The 12995-nt window shown below is 36.9% G+C and overlaps 1 protein-coding gene across 2 annotated transcripts; it reads right to left on the bottom strand.

Annotated features, from left to right (window-relative positions):
- Positions 1-143: 143 nt before the first annotated feature.
- Positions 144-10608, bottom strand: LOC114521142 (B-cell scaffold protein with ankyrin repeats-like). 2 transcript variants are annotated; one of them, XM_028541555.1, is made up of 15 exons: positions 10306-10608; positions 8276-8691; positions 8058-8111; positions 7665-7806; positions 6599-6880; positions 5910-6103; positions 4875-5061; positions 3979-4220; positions 3720-3792; positions 3187-3224; positions 2945-2987; positions 2827-2867; positions 2585-2623; positions 1710-1773; positions 144-1356 (listed from the first exon to the last, which is right to left on the bottom strand). In XM_028541555.1, exons 2-15 carry the CDS (start codon positions 8633-8635, stop codon positions 1265-1267), a joined length of 1851 nt encoding a protein of 616 aa, XP_028397356.1. In that variant the 5' UTR covers positions 8636-8691; positions 10306-10608; the 3' UTR covers positions 144-1264. The 2 variants fall into 2 exon arrangements, with proteins under 2 accessions (XP_028397356.1, XP_028397355.1); XM_028541554.1 differs by having other exon boundaries at positions 8276-8645; positions 10306-10605.
- Positions 10609-12995: the final 2387 nt, after the last annotated feature.

The raw sequence follows: 12995 nt of genomic DNA, 5'->3' as shown, positions 1-12995 counted from the left end.
TTAATGCGCAACAGCTAGCCACTATATAGGTTATAGGCTACGAGGCACTTGCACGAGAATCAGCAGCTGGTCGCGATGGGTCCCGACCATTTACAACATTTTATGAATAGTTATAATCAAGGGGTTTTTTAAAAACAACTGAAGGATATTGTCTTCTAGTTACATGGCATATCTTTATTTACATAATTATATAAAACCACAAATAATTTTCTTTAGCTTACTAAACTATATATACGAAAAAACTCACTAAGTCTATGACCATTAAAAAATTCCATATCAAAAACAATTACAAATATATTTACTTGTACTACCCATTTCTATGGATGTTTATCAACTAATAAAGGCTTGTTTCCATATATTAGTAATTGTCGTGAACAAGTCATTTTATCGATGAAAAATATTTCAGATGAGAAATATTCTTTTACATCCGTCACCTTGACGTGTTCGCGACAATTTTGACTAATAGAAACCACATAGTCTGTCGTAGACATTACATTTAGTATTTAGTTATTTGTCGTAGACATTACATTACTAAGTAAAGCAACTGAGTATACTATAGTACTGAATGGACTTTGCCCACGAATGTAAATTGTTCAGCGTCGTTCATTTGATCATTGGATAATATTTGCGATTCTAAATTATTCGTTATATACGCTATGAAATAGCTACGCGTATAGTCTGCAGCAAAAACCACATGAAAAAAAACATAAAAACGCGAAAGACGATTTTTCATCTCGAACGTTACCCTTGACGTCGTTGCATACCTTAATAGCTCGCTGTGAGTGTTTAATGTTATGTAATCTGAATTCTAAATAATCACCCTGCAGCGGGGGCCATTGACCAGTTGTTCAAAAGACGTTTAACGTTATAACGTTTTAAAACGAACAGTGTTTTAAAACAGTGGATTAAATTTTACCTAATGTTAGCGATAATCTAGCTTTGAACAACCGGTCCCTGGCTCTTATAGCTCGAGCTAAAAAATTAGGCTTTTAGGAAAGTAGTATCTAAGGTTTTTTTATGCGGATTTTGCTACATGGGATTTTTAACGCTCTCGGTGTATATAGTTGGGCAAACGTACAACCATGTCGCCCAAATTTTCAATTGCCCAGGGGCCTAGTCGAATTATAATCTCGGTAATGTACTCTGCTCAGCGCAACAGGACAACGACGCAAAAAGTCGTTTGGAATATCGGATATAGACCAGCTACATCCACGAAGAATCATTAAAATGATTCACCAATCCAACTATAGTTAACGCTAGGTCGTTAACGTCTTGGCCCCCGGGGTACGGGGGTGGGTGGCGGAGGGTCGGACGGAGTACGTTTCACTCTTCGCGGAGAGTTTGGAGGTGGTGTTCCTGAATGGAAGAGAATTTTATTGCAATTAGAACTTTTGTAAGCACACGAGTCTTCTACAAACAAGCTCACCCTAACCTATCGTGTATGAATTTTTGAAAGTTGTACACACAGTATGTATAGTAGAAAAAAGAAATCTAACATTAACATGTCTCGCTACTCTGTGATTTATCTATCAGGTCATTTTTTTCACGAATGAAATATTTGAACATTCTTTTGAAATGAAAGCCGTCGCATTGAACTCAGCTCGGAAATTTAACAGAAAAGATATCTACGTATAGACTATAGCATAACCCACTTGGCTAGGAAGAAATTATAGCATTAATATTAGGCATCCATCACCCGAAAGCCTTACCTGGTTGTTTTGGCGTATCTGACGACTTCAGATAATTAAATGCTCCACTGGGTGGCTTGGAGACCTGCATGTAATTATGAAATAAGAAGCAATTATTATACTGCACAGAAAGAACTGAAATTTAGATTGTGTGCTACATGCAATATTAATAGCGTTCTGAAACATGCTACGCAGAAAAAATGGACCAACTTGTAATCACATGACAACATCATTGTTTATAACCTATAGCACCACTTTTAGATGGACTGAATTTCAAGCCTTAATTTTAAGGTCGACACAGACCGGACGCGAAGCGGCAAACGCGATACAAATTTTGAGTTTTCAGAAGCATATGAATTAAATTCTGGGATCAAAATTTGGAATCTATGGACGCCAGAGCAGCCGAAAAATGTATTATTTTTATGTGATCTACAAGAAAATTTATTTAGGTCAAAATTTATTTGCTTTTGAAAAATATAAAACGTTGAAAATTCACGCCGCGTTGCCAATTCGCGCCCTGTCTGTGCGGGCCTTTGCTTTCACAGGCTGTCTGCAAAGATGCAAAACATCCTTTTTCAACAAACGTGTCATAAACACAATTTGCATTTTGACCGATGAATAAGGAAACGTGTTTGACATGAAAACATGGCAAGGCTCAAGGTCTTAGCCACCTGAGTCATGTTCTCTTGTATGGCTTATATCAGATTTAAAACTGTTTAAAAAAAAATTTCCATGCACATGTTGAAGAAGGATTTGCTTCTCAGTAGGATTATCCAAAACATAACCCGAAAGAAAAAAAACATGAAATACATTTTATTTTATTGCGGTCTTACGTTGAAACGTCACCTCAGGCCGCTGACGCTACATTATAGAATATAGAAAGCAAGATACTTTACCTTTGGTTTTCGCATGGCTGGTGCAGGAGGTCTGTCACTCTAAATAAGAAAGAATTCATGTCTGGGTAAGTCTTGTTCCTGTGTGTATGTACGTCCAATAGCGCACTCAAAATCACTTGCCCACGTCGTCAAAGTGCAACTGAAATCTCTTGACCATAAAATTAATATATTGTGACTAAACTTTCTGCTTTGATCACTTCTAAAATTCTTGTAACTTTTTTTTATATAATGTAAACACCTACCCCGTAACCCGCTGATCCAGTGCTGCCCACACTGCTGGCACCTAAAGAAATGAATAATACGATGAATATAATATTATATGCAACACTCTTGAACCTTCTGACAACCAAATAAACTTACTGGAACTAGAACTTGTCGACATCGTTCGTGGCAGCGATTGAGTCTAAATTATAAAAATGTTTTATTATAACCCGATCTTCTCCGCCAGTGATGCATGTTCTAGACTATTCCCGTAGAGGACATGTAAGGGCCATCCTGTTGCTGCAAACTTTCTGCCTCAGCGGAAATCTTAATTATATATAAACTAAAATAGGTATACTAGTTAAAATCTATCATTAATTCCAAGGATGAAAAAGCTATACCTTTCTCTCAGGTACTCCAGGACCTTGAATTTCCGGTGCTGAATCAGAAAATATACAGAAAAGTTATATCGTAGGATAACTAGGATTGTTTACACCTGCTCCCCTATATGACGGTGAAATTTGAGCTTTTTGGGCGAGGCGAGGGGGGTCTAAATTTGCAAAAGCATTTTGCATGGATTTAAAAATCTGTTTACATAATGATGTTCGTAGCAGACTGTGATCTGCGAATGTTGCCAAGGTTTTTAACCACTGGGGAAAGATTTGCAAGAATTATGACAACACTTTTATCCGAATACCTCCACCGCAGGCGCTAGGGAGCATTTCGGACCCGCAAAATTTCACCGCCCACCATATTTGCCTGAAAAAGGGCCTGCGGAGGAGGTCTTCTGACACTTTCAATCGTTTTTCTGCCTTTTTACTTATTAAACTGTTCAGGCTCTGTAAATTGTTTACAATGCAGAGATGGACGAATTGAAAGTAGGGTATATGGTGCTGGGGTCGTGTCATTGACCAACTGAAGCTACCAGACTCACCTGATACTCGTTTTTGCACCCTTGGCTTCCTTTTTTTAGTCACGTCAGGAGCTTTCGACGAAGAAGCCTGAGGCTATAAGAGAAACGTGATGTACGATTTTTACAGATTTTGCGATAAATGAAGTTGTCCAGGCGGTCAGACTCCCCCAGATCTTGTAATTGTGCAAGTTACTGTGATTAATATTTCTATTTTTCAAGCATCTTTTAAGCTTTGCGGCTTCAAAACCTGTAAGTTAGTTGTAAAATAAATTGTTTTTACCTCCAAACGAAGTACTCGCGCCATTTCTAGAGCCTGTTCCTGGGTTATATATCTTTCTTTGACGCGTTTCATCAGTAGCGCCAGCTGGACCTCTTTCTCTGTCATTCTACCCCAAACTTTATATTCCTCCATTTTCTTTTCCATTTCGGATTCCTGGTCGATTTTATTTGCATTATCATCTAAATCATCGTCATAAGGCTCGAACCGATCCTCACTACGTGGCGTGTCGTATATTTCCTTTGCTAAATGCAGGTTAATTAAGATAATAAATTCATATCTACAAAATATCCACTCATCTACAGAAGGATGTGTGTTCCTGGAACACCCTTTACATGTGTACGTATAAACTACAGAATACCCAAATTTACATCTTAGCTACATATCGATCTTTTTACCATATATGCACCGGGGGGAAGCATGATGGCTTCTCCATATCACTTATAATCAGCTGCCTAAACTATATGACAAGAAAACGTCTCGACTTTCCGATTAAAGTACCGACAAAGGACCTTAGTTCAAGATGTCGAGAACGTTCTCAATTTGTATTTGAAGCATTTCTAAAGCATATTCGATGACAAGATTAGCTGACGAAACTGCCACCTTTCTTCCTGGGTAGTCTTCGAAGTTTTATACAAACTTTTAAAATTGCGAACAATGAGCAAGAACTATCCTGCATTTTTGTCTGGTTTTATACCAACAACGGAAAACTTATTAAATAGATTTTTTAGTACTTGACAGTCTAATCACTCTAGACTCCTAATCTCCCAAATCCCTATTAGGTTCAGTAAAAACATTTCATTTTCTATGTTTCACAGGTGCCAGAGAACATAATTACAATGTCGTGAATGTGTAAATTAGATATTATAGAATGTTTATATATGGGCAAAGATGCTTACGATCCGCAGGTTTCCCTCCATCCATATCTTCATATAGTTCTTCGTCCTCATCGAGTTTCAAGCCGTGTTTTTTCTGGTCGAGATGGACATACTGTCCACCATCCATCTGTACGTATCGTTCATAACAATCCTCCATGCTCATGTATTCGTCTTCTTCATCATGAACGTAATCTACGTTTTTATTAGCCTGAAGAAAAACAAAACAAGAACGTTTTTGAAAACAGTATTGTCAATAACTATATACAATACAAAACCACACCACACAATACAGAACAGCATAACACAACACAATATGATATAGTATATAACCTAACCAGAAAACACAACAGAACAAAACTCAACCTAACCCAACTTTAACCACCTCAACACAACACAACGTCTCAACCCAGCCCAACCCAACCCAACCCAACCCAACCCAACCCAACCCAACCAACCCAACCCAACCCAACCCAACACAACAGATATAACCTAGTTACTCAACAAAACACAACAAAGTTAGCACAATCCAACTCAACTCAACCCAACACAGCACAATCCAACACAACTTATAAGCGGGCACACGGGTATCACGTAGCCTTTGCCTGAGTCCACACCACACAGGCACAGACTAAGGTACCACCCGTGAGGAAGGTTTACTGTAAATGAGGTTTGTGAGAATGGTTCAAAATTGAACCTCTAATCAATCATATGCATGTACCAAAAAACAATATTACGTTTTGCTGGTTGACGCTTGCCTCAGTTACGTGATGTCTTTTTTAAAAAGGTTTTCAAAACATGAAATCCTACCCGAAATAAGGTTGAAATCTTTTTGCAACTGCGAACTTAACCCAACCCAACTAAACATAACATACAGTAGCAAAACCTAACCCTTACCCAAACACAACACCATTAGTCCATTACAATACTGCACTATTTCATGCCATACGCAATTCCGTACCACAATTAAACCTTCACTAAATATACCACAGACCCTGGTCCTAAAACATGATTCGACAAATACTACCACTTATCAATCATACATATCAAATTACGCACTTGATGATCTTGCAATATTCTTTCAAGATCTTCATGCTTCCTCATTTGGGCCACACCAACAGGCCCGTTTCCGTGGCAATTCTTGATTGACATTGCTTCTTTTGCGCCAGGACATTTGAGCAAACTTCTTGCAAGCTTCTTAAGATCATAATATGCCGCGAAATGCAGCAACGTCGGCGTTTCCTTGGGGTAGACTAAAAACAAACCTTTTATCAGCTTTATGCAAACATCATCAAACATTTTTTGCCATATTATTGCTTTTTTGATATAACTAATACGAGGTGTTTTGACATATGGAATTACTAATACCCTAATACGAAATGACGTTTGACTATCTCAAAATGCTTCATTGTTGAATTGCAAACGCACGGTTCTATAAATGAACTCTACATAATATGTACATACAGAGAACAGTTGAGTTGAATGTTTATAACGTACGTTCTTATACTTTAGTCTCGGCTGTAGCTAAAATGTACCAGATTTAAATGACTACGAGCAAATAGACCCCTTAAGGCACTCGATCATATTTATACCGTTTGTGACCAATTTTGATCAGCATTACATACATATTTTATTCTCGTCGAGATGCGAAAAAAAATTACTACCTAAACCTGAATCATTACAGTCGAAACGTTCACTATTCAACCATTTAAATTAACATATAGCAAAATGAAAAATATATTACATACCTTGATCTTGCACCAAAACACTTTTGGAACTTTTTAGTAAATCAATACCCTCAGGTACCTTTTTGTCAAAGTTCCCAGATAGTATATGATCCACGTTTTGTAAGTCGCCAATTTGGAACGATGAACACAGAAAATTAAGAGGATCTGTTTCTGTGGATAGTATCTTGTGAACCAAGTCCATCTTGGATTGGAACAAAAAGTCAATGCCTTTGAGGATCGACTGTTGCTTCTGCCCATTCAGGTGGTTTATTGTGACTACGGTTTTCTCCGGTGGGAAATATTCTAGGGAAATGTCCAGAAATTATAATCGCTATGATATCCACGGTCATATAAGGAATAGTTATTTTGGGGAAAGGGTGCAGCAACAATCCAGGCAGAGCCAATTGAAACATTGAGACACAAAGTTTACACAGAATATTCCATGTGCAGGACTTGCCGATATTAAATGATGGACAATTTGGTCCAATTAGTTGGGCAAAATCACCTATAGACTATCGACCTTCTGCATTTGTGAGAATATTAAGCTAATTTTATTATTTATTTTTAGAAAGAATTTTCTCAAGATGGCCCAGGCTGCATGGCTACAGGGCCATCGCTGCAGGGAAGCTTAATTCATATATTTGTGTAATGCCCGACTGGAGCTTAGGTTCTAGTGATGGCCTTGCATGGCTAATCCCTCCTCTGATGAAACCAGTATCTGACTCAACAGAATGTGTACATGACTGCCAAAGACAACAAAAAACAAACTACCCAATAAGGGAATTAAGGCTCGGCATTTCACTGGCAAAAACAGAAGTTCTGTACTCAAGATGTGGAACTGTTTAACAAGTTCTTCCACAAGTTGGCAAGTTAATGCATGAAGTTTGAATAAAACAGGTCAATCTTAATGGGTTAAATTTAACCCGGGGTAATTAAAACAAATCAAGCATTGAATAACAGGATCCCAATAAACTACCATACACCAATAAAGATACAACTAATACATTAGGTTAATCTTTTCTGCCCAAGTTGTAATTCCCGTATTGGCAAGTTCATGCATTCCCACACTGGGCATATAGTCACATACTTGGACTTTTCATTCTAATGGTAAAATCATTCAGCCTTTCCCCATCTACCACTTTCTCACAATGATCTCCCTTAAATGTGACCACAAATTCCCCTTGATCAGGCAATGGCTTTTTAAAGGAGAATAAAACAGTTGTTTCTACCTAAAACAAAATGTAAAACAATAATGCATATATATGTACTGCATATATGACTATAATATATAATATGGTATATACATGAATTGAATACTGACTTCCCATTTTGCCATAATATCAACCCCACATGTTTATAGCCACAAGGGTGACATCATTTAGGGATGTTTGGGAAAGGGACTGTTCGGTCGGGCTGGCATGCACACTCATTCCTTAATTAGTTTATTACTACAATGGAAAAAATTGTGGATGATACTTACATCACAAATTGCTTTTTTGGGTGCAATTTCTCTGAATTCAAATGTATCCTTTGGCTAAAATCAAGAATATTGGTCCAAAAAGGAAATTTTGCAGACAAATAACAATGACTAAAACATTTTGCTTGATATGACAGACACATATTGTTTTCTGAATCACCAGCATGCAAGATTCTTGAAAAAGATTCCCTGGATTGTCACTGACTTCAAATGTAGCCTACCTTAAATTCATGTATTATATGTTTAGGAATGAATCCTGTTTCCCCATTGTAACCAATGAACCACCAGTAGTCATCAGCCTTATCCAAAACAGCTACTTGAGTAGCTTCTTCAATTGATAGTTCATTTTCACTCTTTGCTTTGTGGCCCTTCTTTGTTTTACCCCGAGAAATAACCTTTACATTGTCTGTGATTGGAGCAGCTAAAAAGTTTACTGGGACAAGTCCAGATTGTCCATATTTATTGACTACTTTCCACCAGTCTTCGCCCTTTTCATTGATTTCCAGAATTTCATTCTTGTAAACTGTAAGTTCAGTCGCTTCAGTTGCTTTAAAGTCGTATATTACAATTGCCTGTGTCATTATAGTCACTCTAAAAGGAACACTGCACTTCAAATGCTTGATAGTTCTCCATACACCTGTGGGGTGCAAAATGGCCTATTATCAAACATTAAAGTTAAAGGTAAATATATTTGCCTTTATTGATTGACATAGCTGTAGTAACTAATTTTAAAAAGTAATACCCAACAATGATTCACAACAATCCACAATTATGTACTGATAATAAAAATTAATAATAATAAAAAAATTTTATGAACTCCCAGCAGCAAGTAAAAACCGCAACAACTATTATTTGTGACACACACACCAACTAAATCTTTGAATTACATCATTTATCATTACATCTATTTAACAGGTGTCATATAGCCATGGCAGCTAGGGTAAAGGAACAATTTGTTATCATTTTACTAGCTATACCCATGTTTTGAAACAGTTTGTTTCTGATTACTGGTTTGTTAATAACTACCTGAAATTTGCTAAGTCAACAGACACACAGGTAGCTTTAAAAACATGTCAAATTTCTGCAATTTTTTATCATTTCAACATGGTGCTCACATTTCAAAATATTGCAAGCACCAAATTGAAATTATAACAAAATAAACAAGAAATTGACCTGTTTGTCTCCAGAGCTACCTATGTGTTTGTTGACTCAGCAAAGGTCTAGGTAGTTGTCAACAAACCAGTTATGAGTAATTGGAAAGCAACTATTTCAAAACATAGGCATGGCTAATAAAATCATAACAAACTGTTTCTATACCTGCCCTAGCTATTTGACACCTGTTAATATTTGACACATGCTAGTCTTAATTCATTGTGCATTCCAAGAATGTCACAGGTACATCATAGTCAGAAGCGTTTTTTTCGTTCTTTTGTATAAAATTTTAAACACGTTTCTAGTGATCTACTCTCCGCAAATACCACACTGGTTGCGATAACTTTAGATGCTTAGGTGTTGGTAGCAAGCAAAAAGGCAGGAAATAAACAAGTTTTTTCGTCTTTGGTATTCAATGATTCGATTGAAACTTTAGATCTGATTACGGATCTGATTAATCAAATTCCTTTAACAAAAAGACATCTCCAATAACACGAGTACAGTAATAAAACAGGGTTTAACTAAAATACGTTTACAAACTCTTAAATTTGAGTTGTAACAAAGATACGTGCGCCCAAAGTTCCGAACGCTTTCGAATTCAATTTGTCGCAATTAGACTGGCAAGTCTATTCCCACACTTCCGGGTAATATATTTTACGAGATAACAAATCTTCTGATGGCATTTGCCACGAAAAGAAAGTGTACAAACGAACTTGATTGACTCTCACAATTAAGCTTTAACTATGAGGTTTGCACAACGGAAAATGGGTTGAAAAATCGTTTTGATTTGTGACGACAAGGTCGAACGAATGTCACTGACTCACTTCTGCCAAAATGTTGCAATCGTTGCACAATAGATTATTCCTGACAATAGCCTAAAAAACCCGCTGGTAAACGAGAAACTAAAGCATTGTGTGTAACAGTTTAGCTAAGGATATGTTTCTGGCTTTCAATGATTCGTAAAACGTATAAATATCTGCTCAATTACTTACAACAATGTATGTTGTTGAGAACTTGAGAATATAGTTTCCCACAGTTCGTAATTTGCATTAGATAAATTTTCTAATTTAATTGTATACATATAAATCTAAATCCTTACCTTACTTCTCGCAACTCACCGATGGCAAATGGACTACAATATCGGTCAATCGCGCCAAATATTTCTCTTTCTACGGTATCAGGCGATTATTTCATATGCAAACTAACTTTGTCAGACCGGACGTTGAAAAGCAAAGCCTTTGAAATTGAACACGTCTCATCGCGGCCAGTTGGGGTTGTCCCTGCGGCTAAACAAAGAATGCGGAAGGCGTGTTGTTCCAGCGCGCTATAAGCACTGCCGTTTTAATCGTTTAAACTCGTCTATTTCGGATTCATTTGGCGATGTCCGATCTATTGATTCAATTAATACTAATTTTAAACCCACCAAACCAAGTGGCATTTGTTTCAGAAATACGTTGATGCACGCAAAACTCGCCTATATGGCTATATCCGAAAATACTTAGCTGTTTGAATGAGGATTAATATTTTCCCATTTCGGCAACAAACAATATTGGCCAATCGTGATAATGTAAATTCCTAGCTTTATTTGCATAACTCGTGTTTCAACACTCAAAGTCTCAAAAACGCTATGGACTGATATTCTCTACAAAAAGAGAGAAAGACGAAACTGATCAAACACCGGTAAAAAGCATGCAGTTGAATGCTGAAAAACACCATTTAAACACAAATAGCCTTGAGCCTTAAACCACAGCCATTTATATAAAAACTTCCTATGTGTTATCTATCTGTCTTAGTCTGGTCATCCTAGTGTTGCTACGCCGTCACAGAAATCGCACTCCAGCTGATCAATCGGTGTTTTCTTTTATTATAAAAAATCAATGCAAAATTTTCAGTCAAGGGGGAAATACCGTCGTGAAATATTTATGAAGTCATAGTAAATAATAGTTATGAGGTTATGTGGCAAGGGCCTTACGGAAGAAATTAAAAGGGGGGCTGTGGACTCTGTTTTTTCTTTCTTTTTCTCACCCCAATTTCATCATTTTGGGATTTAATTTAAGTGGAGACATTTTACATTGCTTTCTTCCATGACCAGTATGGCAGTAAGCATTTTTTTATATTGTGGCTCAGGACAATGTCAAGATCACCAATAAATTACGATATAAAAAAAACGCGCGCTTGCAACAGCTATCCATATACATGTTATCTTTTTTCCAATATAAGTGACTATGTATGAAGATGTAGACTAGTTTCAATAAACTGTTTTGTAAGCAGTTTTAAGATCCCATCATTTGAAAGGCGTTACTTTTGTTTTATGAACTTTTTTATAATAACGTGTTGCACAGTGTATAGGCGAGGCCGGTCTTTCACATGCAAATATACAATAATAAATGAAGCTTAGTCTATTTTAATGAAAATACTCGTAATGACGGATTTGCATTTTTTTGTTCATTTATTTATATAGTTATAGAGTCACATTGCTCTTGGAGATATCTTCGTCAATGAGATCTAAGAGCTTCACTCACAGCAACGAGAAAGTTCGCTGCATATATGTCCTTGCATGTAAATGAGGCATGTAAGAAGCGTAATTTTCACTGTATACTGTAGTGTTTAGGGAGATTGTAAGTTGGTTGTCGCGATTGTTTTTCGCGGTGTACATGAACAGAAATATAAAATACACACCGCGAATATGGCGTGAAGTTCCGGCCATATTAAATTGGGGCGTAACCCACGACGTCGGCAAATATTTAAAATAGAAAATTACAAAATAAACTTGTCATGCGTAACATGAAACACGAATTAATTTGTTGAAGTCATGCCATATGGGACTTTGCTTTTCTAGGACCTAGCGGCGTAGAAGCAGCGAGACACGGTATGAGAAGACGTGAAATGGGGGGAAGGGGAGACAGTCTGGTTTTTACTCTTAGAGTAAAGTATCATAATACCAGACAATGTTGCATTCGACTGAGTAGACTCAATGTTGCGCTATCATGGAAGCAGAATGGATACTGATAGCGTGGAATTTCACCCTTGTTTGGTGAGAGAAAATAAGCTTCATTGCAGTCAGGCCCAAGACACCATATAGGATTTCTTTCTTCAAATATTTGTGCTGATACCAGGCTTAGTGTTTACACGACACTTCCCTATATATCAGTATCAATTTTGAACATATATGGTTTCTATCCGTGCAAGTTTTCGAATGGCATAGTGTGAACCCTGAAGTCGCGCGATATGGGCATGGGGCATGAAAAAACATTTATACCCGGAGAAAAAAATATTATTCCATTGAGAAACGATCTGACATTTTATTCTCACAAGAAATAATTCCATATGAACTCCTGATAATATCAGAAAACAAAGAACTTTTGTTTTCTAGCAATCTATAATAATACATAGTTAGCGGGAGTGTCAGTTATCACTGGCAATGCAAGCATGCATAAAAGGGAAAATTTTGTCGGCACCGTTGCAGCCGAAATTTTCATAAAGAGCAATATCTAAAAGTAATCATGACGACTAAAACTTACAAAGACGATAATAAAGGAGACTCGTCAAAATATCATCGATACTTTGCAAATATTGGAACGTCAAGAAGTGTTTTTGTCTATTTTAGGCAGATGTTAATAACAATTTGTTCCGTGTTCGAATTCAGGGAGTTTTATGACAAGAAAGACTAACGACTAAAGTTGGAGTTGCTATAGGACATGATATGGCGACGTTATCACATGTGAGAATCAGTGATTTGATGTTTGAGTGTAATTGAAATAGAGACTATATAACTTTGATTATACATTT

Source organism: Dendronephthya gigantea, unplaced genomic scaffold (genome assembly GCF_004324835.1).
Source record: "Dendronephthya gigantea isolate DGI-Jeju-01 unplaced genomic scaffold, DenGig_1.0 000019F, whole genome shotgun sequence".
Taxonomy (NCBI): domain Eukaryota; kingdom Metazoa; phylum Cnidaria; class Anthozoa; order Malacalcyonacea; family Nephtheidae; genus Dendronephthya; species Dendronephthya gigantea.
Note: the sequence above shows the minus strand (reverse complement) of the source record. Positions and strands in the feature narration are given on the sequence as shown.